This window comes from Spermophilus citellus, assembly GCF_964194105.1.
Source record: "Spermophilus citellus genome assembly, chromosome: 2".
NCBI lineage: Eukaryota > Metazoa > Chordata > Mammalia > Rodentia > Sciuridae > Spermophilus > Spermophilus citellus.
In genome coordinates, this window is record NC_138183.1 from 158,646,639 (window position 1) to 158,663,958 (window position 17,320).

At 39.8% G+C, this 17,320-nt stretch overlaps 1 protein-coding gene across 2 annotated transcripts in view; it reads right to left on the reverse strand.

Annotated features, from left to right (window-relative positions):
- DIXDC1 (DIX domain containing 1) overlaps positions 1 to 17,320 on the reverse strand; it is a gene marked incomplete at its 3' end in the record, with an annotated part of 79,020 nt that overhangs the window by 58,827 nt on the left and 2,873 nt on the right. The window contains exon 1 of one of the 2 annotated variants that reach the window (XM_081279646.1): positions 9,754 to 10,139. The exons of the other annotated variant lie outside the window; for it this stretch is intronic. Coding sequence (XP_081135772.1) covers positions 9,754 to 9,813 — 60 coding nt within the window. The 5' untranslated portion in view covers positions 9,814 to 10,139. Of the gene's footprint in view, positions 1 to 9,753; positions 10,140 to 17,320 lie in introns of those variants that run through there. 2 annotated transcript variants of the gene reach the window in all.

A 17,320-nucleotide genomic window follows, 5' to 3' on the forward strand; every position in this document is an offset into this window, starting at 1 on the left:
GTGCTGAGGATCGAACCCAGTGCCTCACATGTGCTAGGAAAGCACTCTGCCACTGACCTACAACCCCAGCCCAAGGGTTTTTTTTGTTTTTGTTTTTGTTTTTATTAAGACCACACTTACTGATATTTTATTTCTCTGAATTTTGAGTCTTTGTCAAGAAATCTTTCCCTACACAGAAATGAAAGAAAATTTTATCCATCTTTTGCAGTTCTGATGATTTCATTTTTAGATTTTTGATCTTTGATCCATTTGGAGTTTATTCTTGTATATGATATAAGAATACAAGTTTTTTCCAAATGGCTAACCAGATGTTCCAACACCATTTTTAAAAAGTACTTCATTATCTTCATGATTTGAGATGTCATCTTTATCATATACTAAATTCCCTTAAGCTCTTGGGCCTTCTTATGGGCTTTCTATTCTGTTATCACTTGTTTATGTCTATTCATGCACCAGTATCATAATGTGTCAGATAGCCTACAACATTTGGAGTGGGCGGGGGGGGGGGGGAGTTCTGGGGATTAACTCAGGGGCACAGGACCACTGAGCCACATCCATAGCCCTATTTTGTATTTTTATTAGAGACAGGGTCTTTCTAAGTTCCTTAGCACCTTGCTAAATTGCTGAGGCTGGCTTTGAACTTGTGATCCTCCTGTCTCAACTTCCTGAGCCACTGGGATTACAGGAAGCTTATTTTAACATTTGGTAGGGCTAGATTTCTCTCTCCTGAAAATTTTCTTTTCTTATATTCTTGTTTATTTCTCCATATAAACTTCAGAATCATTTTGTCTAATTTCCTAAAAACAATTGCTGTAATATTTATTGGGATTTTATTAAATTTATAAATTAACTTAGGGAGAACTGACATGATATAGAGTATTCCTATTCAAAAACAGGGGATATCTTTCCATTTGTTAAAGTGTGTTTTTCAGAAATGTTTTAAATTTTCCTCCTGCAAATTTCGTACACTTCTTGTTAAGTTCATTCTCAAGTATTTAAATCTTCTTAGTTGCAATTGCAAATGAGGTTCTCCCTACAATTACATTATCTAATATAATATACATGAAGTCTATGCATACATTGATTCTACATCCTATTACATTACCTTTTATTGTTTGAGTTTTATTACTGATTCTCTGTGGTTTCCAAGATTATTATTATATCATTTACAAAAGATAAAGTTTTCTTTTTACTCAGCCATGTACACTAATTGCTTTTGTTGGTCTATAGTATTGGTTTATATAATTGGTACATGTTGAATAATAGTGGAAATATTGGGCATCTTTCCCTTGTTTCTAGACTTGAGAAAACACTTGCAATATTGCCCAATTTAGTAAGTTACTGGTTTTGGTACTACAAGTTATATATAATTTTTTATCATGTTAAGAAAGTATCTATGGTGGGGGTGCTGGGGTTATAGCTCAGCAGTAGAGCGCTCGCCTATCATGTGTAAGGCACTGAGTTTGAGCCTCAGCACCACATAAAAATAAATAAATAAATAAATAAAATATTTTTTTTTAAATATAGAGTTCTATTTTCTCAAGTGTTTTCAATAAAGAATGGATGTTGATTTTGGCAAGATTTTCCAGCATTTATGAAAATAATTTTGGGATTATTTTTCTTGAGACCTATTGATGCAGTACATGATATTAATGGATTTCCTTATAATGAACCTACTTTGCATTCTCGAAATTAGTCTCACACACATAGTGAATTGTACTTTTAATGTAGTGTTGGATTCTTTTCAATAATAAAATATTTATTAGTACTATATTAATGCTATATATTTTGGACTTTTCTATGGATATTCATAAATAATATTATATAGTTTTTTTACAGTCTTTATAATATTTAGATATTGATATTATGCTAGCTTCACAAAAGCAGTTGGGAACACTCCCTTCATTTTTTTTTCTTTTTTCTTTTTTTTTTTTAAAAAGAGAGAGAATTTTTTTTAATATTTATTTTTCAGTTTTCGATGGACACAACATCTTATGTGGTGCTGAGGATCGAACCCAGCGCCCCGCACATGCCAGGCAAGCGCGTTACTGCTTGAGCCACATCCCAGCCCCACTCCCTTCATTTTCAGTGCTCTATAATTTATAGAATATTACAGTAGTTGAAAGTATAAAAGAATTGTCCTATGGGGCTGGGGATGTGGCTCAAGCGGTAGCGCGCTCGCCTGGCGTTCGTCCGGCCTGGGTTCGATCCTCAGCACCACATACCAACAAAGATGTTGTGTCCGCCGAGAACTAAAATATAAATATTAAAAATTCTCTCTCTCTCTAAAAAAAAAAAAAGAAAGAAAGAATTGTCCTATGAAATCATCTGGGACTGCTACTTTTCTTGAGAAATACTTCCCTTAATGTTCTCTATTTCTTCTTCAGAAATTGGTCTGTTTAAATTTTATATTTCTACCAATTATGGTAATCAGTAGTTCCCTAGGAAATTATCTATTCCATCAAAGTTTTTAAATGTATTTGCATAGAGGCTTAATAAGTCTAGTAATTTTTTTTTCCAGTTTCTTTTCCATTGTCACTTGTTTTGTATATTTGTGGGGTTTTTTGGTGGGGTGGGAGGTTCTAGGGATTGAACTCAGAGGCACTCGACCACTGAGCTAATACCCAGCCCTGTTTTTTTTTTTTTTTTATATTTATTTTTTTTAGTTGTAGTTGGATACAATACGTTTATTTTATTTATTTATTTTTGTGTGGTGCTGAGGATCAAACCCAGGGCTTTGCACTTGCTAGGCAAGTGCTCTACGGCTGAGACACAATCCCAGCCCCCCCAGCCCTATTTTGTATTTTATTTAGAGGCAGGGTCTTACTGAGTTGCTTAGCTCCTCGCTTCTGCTGAGGCTAGCTTTGAACTCACAATCCTCCTGCCTCAGCCTCTGGAGCCGAGCCGCTGGGATTACAGACATGTGCCACCCCACCTGGCTATTTTGTATATTTGTGCTTTCTTCCTTTTTCTTTCTAGTTGTATTAACTAGTGATTTGTCTCTTTTAGTTATTTACCAAAAAAAAAAAAAAAAAAGACAAAGCAATTTCAAGAATTGTTTAAGGGCTGGGGTGTGGCTCAGTGATAGAGCGCTTGCCTTGCAAATGTGAGGCATTGGGTTCAATCCTCAGCACCACATAAAATAAATAAATAAAGGTATTGTGTTCATTTACAACTAAAAAAAAAAAAAAAAAAAAAAAAAACGTGATTTCAGACATCTGGAGCAGACATGAATGGTACAGGAAGGAATTTAGTTCTACAGTGAAACAAGACACTAGTTTAGAACTCTGGGACCCTCCCGCAGCAGATATTGCATTGGGGCAGGGGGGGTGTTGCTGAGAAATGAAGGACAGGTTTGGAAACCTTAAGTTATGACTGGCCTAAATTAAGCCAGTTTAAAGAACACAATATTGTATTTCTTTTCTATTAAGTCTTTTAAATTTTTTATTGAACCGGGAAAAGGTCTTTGTTCATTGTACTTGAGGGCTAGTAAGGTAAAAATAAAGAAAAATAAAGTTCACAAGTAAAAATAAGCTTAAATTTCTGCTTTTTCATATGGAACAGGGCTCTTCATATTAGTATTAAGCCCAGAGGTCAAAGCACAATGTATCCAAAAGTGAAGAGCTAATGATTTTCTGAAAGATAGCATCTTATTATGGTTGAGGTATTAAGTATCCCCCAAAAGCTCACGCATGAGACAATGCAAGAACATTCAGAGGTGAAATGATTGGATTCTGAGATCCTTAACACAATCAATAAATTAATCCCTTGATGGGATTAACTGAATGGTAACTAAAGGCAGATAGGATGTGGCCAGAGCAGGAGGGCATTGGGAATATACCTTTGGGATGTATATTTTATATTTGGCGAGTGAAGTGCCCTCCACCTTCTTTTCGATCATCTTATGAGTAGCTTCCCTCACACTCTTCTGTCATGACTTCTACCTTACCTCCAGCCCTGAGGAACGAGCTGGCTTTCTATGGACTAAGACCTCTGAATTTGTGAGCCCCCAAATAAACTTTTCCTCCTCTAAAATTGTTCTTGTCAGGTCTTTTAGTCATAGCAACAAAAAAAAAAAAAAAAAAAAAAAAAAAAAAAAGCTGACTAAAACACATCTCCTTACCTTACTTTTTTAAATTATCATTTTAAGTTCCCAAAACACTTTCTGTTCCTTCCTAAGTACATGTTACAAGGAAAGTGCTCGATAAATGCATGAGAATGAAGGAAGGAAGGAATGAGGTATCTCTATGTTCTTGGCTGTTCCTTATCCTAGAAAAAGGACATAGAGCCCAACATTAGGGCTTTGACATTGGTCCTCTATCCCCCTACCACACCTGGCACTGAAGGTTATATCCATAACCACTTCAATGGGAACTAGTTTAGGGGATAACAAACACAGAAATGCTTTAAGGAAAGTGATGGTTTAAACTTTGGTCCTTACAACCCAGAGAACAAGGCCTGTTGTAGCAGATGAAGCATTTTACATGTTCCCCAGACCCTCTAAACTGCCTGGGAGAATGGCACCCAGCTACAGTGCCCTATCACTGCTCCACAAGCCTGGCCAGCCCATCACTCAGCACGAAGAACACAAAGCTGCCTGATAGCCTGTGGCCAAGGAGCATCTGTTAAACTGGCATTGACTCTTTTGGGAACAAAGCCAATGAGCCAAGGCGGGGAGAGGAGAAATTAGGATTTAAAAAAAAGGAGGTGGCTGAGGGGTGGTGCTTTGTTAACATTAAAAACTTAACAGGCCGTTAATTTTTCGTTGTGGAAATGTCTGAAAGGCTCTAGCTGGCTCAATGTTGCAATGCTACTCCACAGAAGGCATGAGGCACTCAGGAGGGATGTTGGCGGCAGCTGCTCCACCTGCCAATCCTTTTTCTCACTCAATGTTCCCCTTATGGGGATAAAGCCAGATAATGGCTTTTCCTGTCTTTCTCAGAAACATCCAAGTTGATGAGTTTTTTTTTTTTTTTCCTTGAGGTAGGATCTCATCTCAAATTAGATTTAAGTGATCCTCCTGCATCAGCCTCCTAAACAGCTGGGACCACAGTTGTGTATCACCATGGCTGGCCAAGCAGATAAATCTTAATGTGGGATTTCAATTTATACTTTTCTGCTAAGAGGAAAATTGGTAGGGAAGATCTGCCAAGCCATATGTTCAAAATGTTAAGGCTCAGACAACTGATTTCCTGTCAACTAACCTTCTCATAAACTATTCCCACAAATTTCAGCCTCTCAGAACATTCACGACACAGTTTGGTACGGGTTCACTCTTCCTCACAAACAAGATATCTGTATGACCACAATTTTCCCAAGTATGATACTTTGAACATTTACTTTTTTATCTTTATTGGCTTGTGAGCTTCATTAGGGCACAGACTTTGTTATTTGACTTCTATTTCTAGAGCCTGGCACAGTGCCTGGCAAACATAGTAATTCATCAAATGTCTGGTGAGTGACTGCTTACATGCAAATGCCAGACAAGGAGGAAAAACATCTGGGCTCAGTGAGCAAGAAGGTTGGTAAATATTTGGTGCTTTTTCTACATTAACTACATGATATCTCCACAATCTCCCACAAACATTAGTTTTTATAACATTTATCATAGTGAGCATCCTATTATGATTTTTCTAGTTCCTTGAAAGCAGGAACTGGGTATTTTCAATTATTTTACCTATTCCCTCACCCAATCAATAAATGACTGAATATCTAAATGAATGAATGATACACAACTGATTCACAACAATGAATGCTTTTGACCAAACCATATTACAATCTCAGGTCCATTAAAATCTTCTCACAAGCACCAGTCTTCCTTCTTTTTTCATTTTTTTTTTCCTTTCTCCCAGTACTGGGGATTAAACTCAGGGCCTCATACATGATAGGCAAGTGCTCTACCACTAAGCTACACCTCAAGCCCCTTTATTTTTTTATTTTATTTTGAGACAGCATCCTGGTAAGTTTTCCAGCCTGGTTTCAAACTTGCAATCCTCCTAACTCAGCCTCCTGAGTAGCTGAGATTATAGGTGTGTGCCATTGCATCCACCCAAAGTCTGTTATAGAAAGTTCAGTCCTTAGATTGGGTGTGGTGGAAATCTAGAAAAAGCACCAACTATAATCCTAGCTACTCAGTAGACTGAGACAGGTGTATCGCAAGTTTGAGGCCAACCTCAGCAATTTAGTGAAACCCTGTCTCAAAATGAAAAATAAAAAGCTTCAATCCCTAATACCAAAAGAAGGAGGAGGAGGAGGAGGAGAAGGAGGAAGAGGAGGAAGAGGAGGAGGAGGAGGAGAGGAAGGAAGGAAGGAAGGAAGGAAGGAAGGAAGGGAGGGAGGGAGGGAGGGAGGGAGGGAAAAGAAAAGAACAAGACAAAAATGGTGGGGACAAGTTCAGTCCTTAGAAAAACACTGGGCATAAATTCGTGTTGGCATATAAACCAATGTTCATATAACACCACCAATATCAAGTGCCATAGAAAACAAATAACATTAGGCAGATGCAAAACTGGGAAAGTGTGAACTACAGAAACAAAATAAAACTGTGCCCAGCTCTCCAAAACGGAGCTGGGCACAGTGGTGCACACTTGTAATCCCAGATACTGAGGCAGGAAGATTGAGAGTTTGAGGCCAGTCTCAGCAACTTAGTGAAGCTCTAAGCAACTTAGTGAGACCCTGTCTTAAAATATAAAATATAAAAGGCTAGGGATGTGGCTCAGTGGTTAAGCTTCTCTGGGTTCAACCCCTAGTACTCTCTCCAAAAAAAGTAGAAAGTCCAAAACAGAGGAGATAGGGTGGTTTGCAGAATGCAGAAATACCTAAAACTTGTGACTAATTTGGTGAAAATTAACCATGTCAATAAAAGAGATTGCACTGACATCAATGACATGGATCAATTCTGAGTTGCCTGGCATATAGAGGCCAGGGATCTATGCAGGAAATGTGAGAGAAGAAAATTCTATCATGCATAGTTATACATAGTGGCATGTGGTTTGAGAGCAGAGATCAACAGTGGGTAGAGGAAAGCTTTGATTCGGAGGGCAGGGTTTCTCTCTGCTGCAGGGTTTCCTTATAATTACCAATTAGGGTCATAGCTCTGTTTCCTGTGGCAGTTTTTTTCTACCACAGAGAATGAGGTCAGAGCCCTAACCACATAGATCTATAATGCATCTAGGTGATGAAGAATAGCTTCAAATATACTTGGATCATTCCCAGGAGATAGCTGGATACATGTGTGGTATTCTTAGCCTCAGTAGAAAGAGTTTCTCAAAGGAATTAAAGTGTATTCTGACATTAGTTTTTAAATCTCCATTTACATCCTTACATGATGCTAACATTTATATGACTCTTAGCAAAAGAGACTGAATATTACTGGATTTAGCAACCTACAGGATGGAGTAGGTCAAACAGGGCCCCACAGACTCTTAAGTTACCAATCACACCATTATTCAGTAGCACTAAGTGTGATACTATATGTGCACATTTAATAAAATTTATTATATACATGAAAGAATTTCTTAGAGAATATTCACCATTCAAGATTAACAAATCACTATTATTTAGATGATGTCAATTTTTTCAGAGAAATTAAAAGCATGCATTCAATTTCACAGTTTAAATTTACTAACTGAAAGGAAAGAGATGTTGGGGCTGAGGTTGTGGCTCAGTGGTAGAGTGCTCACCAAGTATGCATGAGGCACTGGCGCTCAGCACCACATAAAAATAAAATAAAGATATTGTGTCCCCCTAAAACTAAAAAGTAAATATTTAAAAAAAGAAGGGAATAGATATATATTAGTCTAAAGAGGGGGTGGAGAAAAGTTTACAGGATGAGTAGAAAAATCAAATATCAGAGAGGGAAAAGAGACATTATTGCATTATTCTCAAGATGAATTAATTATAAAGTTAACTGGAGGTTTTATGAAGACTCCATTACCATCACAGAAAGAACTGTTCCCCTTTTCCCTTGTTTTGCAAAAATTGGAGATCAGGGAAAGTAAGAAAAGATAGTCAATTTTCTTGGTTTACATGGTTCTTCAGCTAAAAGGTTTAGAAATGAAAATGAGCAGAAAGCAGACTAGGACTGGCTTTGGGTGGTTCCTCCTCTTAGTGGGTCCAAATACCTGGGAGCTGCATTAAAATAAAAACAGGAAACAGGGAGAGGCATGAGAGGACCAATGGAGCTTCTGCCATGATTGGTGAATGAGTCAGACCTATGCAACTAAGGACCAGGGGAGGCCCAAAGACAGAGAAAGAGAAAAAAGGAACCAGTAATACCAGAAGCACTCAAAGAGTTAGGCTTCCTGGCTCTTGTGTTTAAACTCCCAGTCTATAGCTCTTTGTTAACAATCCCCTTACATGTGTTCAGACAGAAATGATACAAGGATGAGGAGCCCTAAAGTGCAGGCCAGATGCAAGTTCTGCGCGTTAGTGAAGGCTGCAATACACCTCAGCCAAAGGAAAATTCCAGCTCAGTTGGTTAGGCTGGGACAGCATTTCCTCTGTGTCAGGAACAAGGCTGGGACAGAGGGGCCAGGACTGGGGAAGGTTTTGAGGCAGGTCAGGCTGCAGGGCTTCTTAATTAGAAACAGGAATCAAGGAAAGAGCCTGTGGTGCAGCTGCAGAAAGAAAATCTTATACACAAATTCATGAGACTAGTTACTTCTGGGGAAAAGGCTGGGATGGAGAGCAGTGTGGCCAAAGGCACTTTAGCCTTGTCCTTAATGTTCACATTTAAGAAAAGAATAGGAATAAGCAGGTAGAGCAGTGTGGTACAGCACACACTTAGCCTGTGTGAGGCCTTAGGTTTAATATGCAGCACCAACCAAGAGAAGAGAATGCATTCATATGTTATATGACTGAAAACTGATTAAAAAAAAAACTTGAATTTAAGAAAGAAAGGAAGAAAGTGAGAAAGGGAAAGAAAAGGAGAAGGAGAAAGGAAGGCACAATTAACAGATTAAGGTCTTCATGGATGCTGGGCTAAGAACAAACAACCCAAGAAGGTGGGGTTCCAAAACAAGGGAAAATGGCAAAGGATAAAGGTCTCAAATCAGAATCGCCTGGGTCACAGGAGAATCAGATGGAAGAGACAACAGATCATGAGATAAAACATGTGAGGGGACAATGACCCTTGATTAGCCCTAGCCCATCCTGATAGAGTGAGGCCCCCATAATGGCTCTCACAGAAGAATGCCAGTTCCCTGAACTGGGCCCAGCTCCTCATTCAACCATGTCCTCAGTTATGGAAAAATCTACTGCCCTGGATTCAAGAGATTCAAATGTGGAGAAGGCCTTCCTGTAAACCATCTGCAGTCTCCTGCCCTCTCTCAAACTTTCTACCAATGCTATGCCACCCCACCCCTCTCTTGGCTCAACTGGTTAGCTCCTGAAATAGAAATGGGCACCTCTGCCATATATTCATGGTTTCCCCGAGGGAAATCCGGGGGAGGGTGGAGACCACCTTTTCTGGAAGAAGATGACTTCAGAATCTGTGGTCCTGTCCTATGGGCTCAGGTAAGTGAGCAGGGAAGGTCACCGCCTAGCTTAGCGGGAGGCCAGCAGCCCTTTTGATTTCTACGGGTTCATCCATCCACACCACACCCACCACCTTTGCGCCCCTAAGGTTCTGTGGACGATTTGCTGTGGGGGTCTCTGAGAAGATGGAGACCAAGAAGTACCCCTTCAGAGATTAGGCGGGAGGCGAGGGGTGGGGGGAGGGGAGCTGGGGAGTGGGAGGAGCAGGACAGTTACCTCATTGAAGCCCTCCTGCAGGACGTCCAGTAAGTTCCCACGGGTCAGGCAGGCTAGCATTGTTCCTGCCAGGGGCTCCCCGGGCGGGGTCTCCAGCCGGGCGGCTGTCGCCGCCGCCTCCTCCCTCTGCACACAAAGGCTCTCAGCTCAGCTCATTGGGATCTCTCTGGAGTCCCGCATGCCACTTACTGGAAACCTAGACCCGAGCCAAACTAGAGGTTTGCACTGGGCATGCTCACGCGGGGGCCTCTGCCGGAGGGGCCCGGCGCCGCCGTGGTTCCTATAGAAACAGCTGGGCGCGCACTGGATGAAGGGGCTGCAGGCGGGCCGCCCCAGGCCCGGCGTTCGGCGTTCGTGCGGGGAGCCCGCGGGCGCGCAGGCGGGCGGGCTAACGTGTGCGTGCGCGGGTCTCTCTTTCTCTTTCTTTCTCTCTCTCTCTCTCTCTCTCTCTCTCTCTCTCTCTCTCTCTCTCTCTCTCTCTCTGTCTCACACACACACACACACACACACACACACACGCTCTCACTTCGGGCGGTGGGATGGACGTTTGTGGGTGCGCTGCAAACCCCGACACACACCAGTTTTGCAGGCAGGGGTGCCGGTATCCGCGCGCGCTTTGCGTGCATTCAGACATACACATACACCCGCCGACACACAGGCGGGCGTGCCAGTGTGCGCATATGCTTGCAATCACACAAACGCGCACACACCAAGCTTGCAGTTGGTGTGCTGGCGAGAGCGTGCATTGTACACACACACACACACACACACACACACACACACACTGCTGGTTTAAGGCCGCAAGCACCCCACCACATTCACAAGGTGGGTGGAAAAGGGAATGAATCAGAGCAAACAGCAACCTTTTTTTCATGTGACAGTATAGTGAGGCTAGGCTAAAATAAGAGGAAGCAGAAAGGAGAGGAAGAAAAAAATAAAGAGGGGTTGAAGAACTTTGGGTAGTGACGCTAATTGTAACATATTTAACAGGACAGTGCTAAACAAATCACAGGATCACAGAAAAAGCATCAGTAAACAAGCATGACCAAGGCTTAACCAAAATGTGTTTCTTCTTTCTTTTAAAGATAAACTGCTAAAATTTAAAACCCAGCCTGGGCTTAGTGGCGCATTCCAGTAATCCCAATGACCAAGGAAGCTGAGGGAGGAGGATACAAGTTCCAGGACAACCTCAGGAATTTAGTGAGGTCCTAAGCAATTTAACAGGAACTTGTTTCAAAATTTAAAATAAAAAGGGGCTGGGACTGTAGCTCACAGGTAAAAGGCCCCTGGGTTTGATACCCAGTATCCAAAAGAAAGAAAGAAAACCCATACTTATTATTGAGGTTTTTTTTTTTTTAATAAATAGGTTTTAATTAAAATTTAAAAATCACAAAAACGCCCTGGTGCATTTGAAAGGGCTAAAATCTTCCACAATGGAAACAAAACTATTCCCCTCTATTTCTAGGTTATTCAGGTCACAGCCTTGATTATTTATTTTGAAGAACATTAGTCATTTGCATGTTCAGTGCAAACTTATTTTTATAGAAAAACAGGAAGCTGACTGAATGCCCATCTTACATTCCACCTTACCATCCCAGATAGAGGGGGAAAGGATTACACAGCTTGTGAAGACTTAAAGAGAGGTCTGGGGCTGTAGGTCAGTGGTAGGGCACCAGCCTCACATGTGTGAGGCACTGGGTTCGTTCCTCAGCACCACATTAAAAAAATAAATAAAAATATTGTGTCCACATATAGATAAAAAATATATATTAAAAAAAATAAGAGGGGCTGGGGATGTGGCTCAAGCGGTAGCGCGCTCGCCTGGCGTGCATGCAGACCGGGTTCGATCCTCAGCACCACAAACCAACAAAGATGTTGTGTCCGCCGATAAAATAAAAAAATAAATAAATATTAAAATTCTCTCTCTCCTCTCTCTCTCTCCCTCTCTCACTCTCTCTTTAAAAAAAAAAAAAAAAATAAGAGAAATTCAGGGCCAGGCCCTGGGACACAGCTGGTCAGTGACTGGCAGCTCAAGAAGCTAGGACTCAGCTGGGTGTGGTGGTGCACGCCTGTAACCCCAGCTATGTGGGATGGGGAGTTGAGGGGACAGGCAGGAGGATCACAAGTTTGAGGCCAGCCTGGGAAACACTGTACTAGAATTTTAAAAGAAAAAAAAAAAGGCCAGGGATGTAGCCTAGTGGTTAAGTACTTGTCTAGAATGTGAGAGGCCCGAGTTCAATCTCCAATACTGCCAAGAAAAAAAAAAAAAAACTCTACACATGATTTTCCAGAATGCCAGATTCCCTCCTCAAACCCCCATAGTATCTTAGCAAGAACACTCAGTAATGAGTCTTATTCAACCTAATGACTTCCTCTTCAGGTCACTAAGAAAAAAAAAAAATACTGGAGCAGCCAGATTAGCAATTTCTTGTCTGAATGTCTGTTAAACACAAAAATGCTTCTGGAAAAATACACAGAAGCAGGAAGCATAGAGCCAGCACAGGTGTTGAGCAGCTGCTGTAGGTTAAATGTTGTAGACTCAATTCTGGATAAGACTAGGAAAAGCTGGGGGGATAGTAGGGGATAGGAAAGGTAGCAGAATACAACAGTTACTAATAGGGCATTATGTAAAATTGTGGATGTGTAACCGATGTGATTCTGCAATCTGCATTTGGGGTAAAATTGGGAGTTCATAACCCACTTCAATCTAATGTATGAAATATGATATGTCAAGAGCTTTGTAATGTGAACAACCAATAAAAAAAAGAAAGAAAGAAAGAAAAAAAAAAGACTAGGAAAAGCTGATACCAAATCAAACTGAGCGTGAGCTACCATTTATAGTCAGCTAGCGAGTTTTAACTGGCTAGAATTCCCTGCACCATTATGCCAATTTGTGGGGTAATACCATACCCATGTTAATGCAATGAAGACCTTTATAAAGATAAGTATGAAATTTCCAATTCTACAGAATTGCATGCAACACATTAATATGCATAAAGATGTGAAACCAAAGCAACCAGTTGGTGGTTTCATAGGTAGAGAATTCTGATTGGTTAAGAGCCCATCATGCTTTGGACAGAAAATACTCAAGACACTGAGGCTTACTGACAATTATCTATGCCAAGAAATCTCTGTTTTTCAAACTTAAGTTTTGTCAAAGTAAGACCTATTAGCTCAAAGCTTTGGGAGAAGGACTTATTAAGTAACTGAATTTTGGCTCAACTCCCTTATTTTACATAAAAAGGAATCAAAGTTAAGAGAGGTGCTCAGAGTCACTCAGCAAGCCAATATGGGAGCTAAGATCTGAATCAAAGGCCTTGGAGCCTGACCCTGTGCATGGCCTTTCACATCATGCTGGAGAAATCAAGAAAGCATTGTAGTGACTTGATAAAAGATTTATTATAGGGAATATGGTTCAAGGTTGCACTATTCCCTGAAAGTCTGTAACTTTATCATTCACATATTCTAGAACTTTCCATGAAAATGGAAATGTTCTATATCCACACTGTCTAATACAGTAGCTACTGGGCACATGTAGCTACTGAACACTTGAAATGGGTCTAAGGGCAACTGTGGAACAAAAATTTTTAATGGTATTTAATTTTAATTCATTTAAGTGTAGATAGTCTGATTTCAAAATATTGTTTCATTGTCTCTACACAACTATTGAAATGTTCCAGAAACACATTAATTCACATATAGTCAGCCTTTCACACTTGGAAGAAGCACAAAATCCCGTTGGACCGTATGATGTCTTTTTTTTTCTTTTGGAAGATATGTTCACTATACTTATCATGATCTGTCTTAGAAAGTGAACCAAGAACTAAGCATTAGCTCTAAGCAACACTAAGATTTATTATTCCATTATCCCTACGCTCCTGTTGTGATAGCAACACAAGAGTTGGGAAAATAAGAGGCAATGATCAACATCATGTAGTCCCTGTATGTGGGAAAACTGCAAGCAGTCTGGTTAGCTGGAACCACTCCCACTGCTGCAGGCCTGTCATTCACTCTGCCTGGGAGAAGCCAAGAATTGCCCCAAACTGCTTTCTGCATATCTCTGCCATGCTACTTGATTTCTGAACTTATATCTGGTCTCCTCAGTCCTGCATTATTTTGGCAATAATGACAAACACTTCCCCCACAAACTAAAAACTATCCAAATATCTAATATAATAGTAATACAGCAAGTTGAAATTTCACTATGTGCCAAGTCCTATACTAAGCACAAATATGTATATATTTTTTGGGAGGTCACTATTTCCATAATGTGTGTGTGTGTGTGTGTGTGTGTGTGTGTGTGTCTTTCTCTCTCTCTCTCTCTCTCTCTCTCTCTCTCTAAAATATGAAGGACAAGAAGTTTGGAAGTTAAGTAATTTACTCCAGGTGCAATAGCTACTAAATGGTGAAGCCAAATTCCAGGCTTTTAACCATTATATAGTACTTTTATAGGATGCTTGCTACATAAAAAGTACTCAATAAATCAATGAATGAGTAATGAATGAACCAATGTACAGTTACCAAACACATTCATTATCCCTTCTATTAATAAATACAATAACATGTTTCCCTAAGTACGACTTTAAGCCTTAAACAAAGCTGTCATTTGGTGAAAATATTGCCTGTGACTTCTTTCTGAGTAAAAGATGTGTGAAATTCACACCTATGAGAAATTTAACACATCTATAATGGGCAATCATTCATGACCATAAAGAAGCAGAAAGGCAGTTTCAATAAACAAATAATTAAAATTATCAATGAAAATATATTAAATGACCTTCTGAAACAATTTCTTCATCATTCTTCTGTTTTCTCATATTAGCTGAATTCCTTGAGAGTAATGTGTTTACAACTTCTATTACATTTACATTCAGAGGTATCAGCAAAGACCTACAAAAAGACTCATACCTGCCAGCAAAGATTATGAATAGTCCTGGCTCCTAAACTGTGTATTTATTTGTTTGTTTATTTATGTATGTCTTGCAGTGCTGGGAATCAAACCTAGGGCCTCTCACATGCTAGGCAAGCACTCTACCGCTGAGCTATACTCCAACCCTAAACTGTTCCCTTTGTCTCCAGACTTTTCCATCTGCCAGTCCACATTCATCTAAATCTTTTTTAGACAATACATTCTCTTTGCTGCTCTATATCTTCAAACACTCGTTTTTCCTAGTATATCAATAAATTCTTTGTGTTCAACTCTTAAGGTCTCCCCCAGAACATTCTGTTCAGGTTTTAGAGCTCCTCACTATCTCACAGTTTCACCAAGCTCATTTTCACCTCCATTCCTCTGCCAGGAATGCCTCACACTCCTTCAGTTACCCAAATCATCGCTATGCCTACCTAGTTCGAGTTTCATTTTTTCCATGAATCTCCTCTGACCACTGGGTTTATTTGCAGTGCTGGGGATCAGACTCAGAGTTTCATACATGATAGGTGAGCACTCACTACTACTGAGTCACTCTTGATTTTGATCTCTGGTCACTCTTTTTTTTTGGGAGGGGGGTACCAGGGATTGAACTCAGGGGCACTCAACCACTGAGCCACATCACCAGCCCTATTTTGGATTTTATTTAGAGACAGAGTCTCACTGAGTTGCTTAGTGCCTCGCTTTTGCTGAGGCTGGCTTTGAAGTTGCCATCCTTCTGCCTCAGCCTCATGAGCCACTGGGATTACAGACGTGCGATTATAGTGTGCATTGCTGTGCCTGGCTTCTGGGCACTCTTTGATTTTGATCTGTCTCAAACACTAGTTTCCCAGATGATCTCTGGCTCACTTCTGCTTCTCCTTCAGGCCTCAAATGTAACTTTATTCATTCAGCTTTCTCTTACCTCTTTCTTTCTTTCCTTTTTTTTTTTTGGTTTAATTTTCATTACAGTTTTCATAGTGTAGACAGTTCCACTATAAAGATATGCCTAAAACCCAAAGGATTTTCTGTAAAAAGTCTTACCACTATATTGAAATTGTTTGTTCATTTCATCCATTATCAGCCTTCCCCTGCAAATTAATGAGGGCAAGGAATTTTATAAGTTTATTATTGGTTTATCCCGAGAACCAAGAATATTGTCTGGCACATAGAATATGTACTGAATGAATGAATCTTCCTCTTTTTTAATATCTAGCATGTTCAATACTGTATCATTTAGCATTTAATTACAGTTAATTTAGGACTATAGATCTTTGTCTCCCTCTCTCTTTGGGCTTTTTTTTGTTTTGTTGTTGTTATTTGTATTTGTTGTTGTTGTTGTTTTGTTTTACTGGCAATAGAACCCAGGGCCTCATGCACACTAAGCAAGTACTCTACTAATGAGCTACACCACCAGTCCTTTTTGTCTCTTTAACTGTATTCTCAAGTCAAATATAATTTTTGATGTCCTGATATATTTTCGTCTTCTTTGTTCATGCTTTATTTCATTAAACATTCATTAAATACAGGTTGAGCACCTATGTCATATGCCAGAGGTCCTATTCTTTTAGCAAAAAGTTGAAGAACTGACAAGTACACATACATATGCACATAACACATAAAGGGGAGAAATAAGACTAGAAGAAAGTATAGTAAAAGGAGGACAAGTAAAACTAAGAACCCAACATTAGGACAGAGGAACAGAGTGCACAGGGTGAATGTGACAGACCAAGTGGGTAGAAGAAAGAAAGTGAGACAGAATAGTGAGAGACTAAGACATTGCCAAAGTAATCACCAGATGGTAAGGCTTAATATAAACTGCACCAAAGCAGATATGCAAATATATTCTACATGAATTTTTAAAATTCACATTTCAAGTTATCTGCTAGCTATCCTGTGGATAAAAATTGGATCAAGATAGCGACATCTGGTGGACATTTTAGAAGTGACCCTGGAGTTTCTCTACAATGAAAACACCATAAATACTCCCATGCTTCTACACTGACAATCATAATGTGTTAGGGCTCCACATTACAAGAGTAGCCAATGTTACTTTATATGTTTGATTTTTCTTTTTGTATGTGTAGGGGGAGATATTGGGGATTAAACACAGAGGCACTCTATCACTGAGCACATCCCCAACCCTATTTTGTGTTTTATTTGGAGACAGGGTCTCACTGAGTTGCTTAGTAACTGGCTTTGCTGAAGCCAGCTTTGAACTCTAGATCCTCCTGCCTCAGCTTCCAAAGCTGCACGATTACAGGCATGAGCTATCGCACCTGGCTATGTTTGATCTCTCTATCTCCCAATTGACTTCCAACTGCTCTGAAAGGATGTATAAAAAATTACAAAATCTGACATCACAATTCTTCTTTTACAAGATAATTTCTTATTGTAAATGTTCACATCCTTTTAAGTTGTCTTAAAATTACTTATTTGTAATATGAGAGGCAAGGCTGGAGAATCTAAAAGTCCAATGACAAAGCACTGGTCAAGAAAAATCACAACCATTATAAAGTTTACCAAACATATGTAGCCCCAATAAAACAAAAATTTTAACAATTTCCTATTAAGAAACATGGAAGGCTGGGGTTGTGGCTCAGTGGTAGGGTTTGTGCCTAGCATGTGTGAGGCACTGGGTTTGATTCTCAGCACCACATG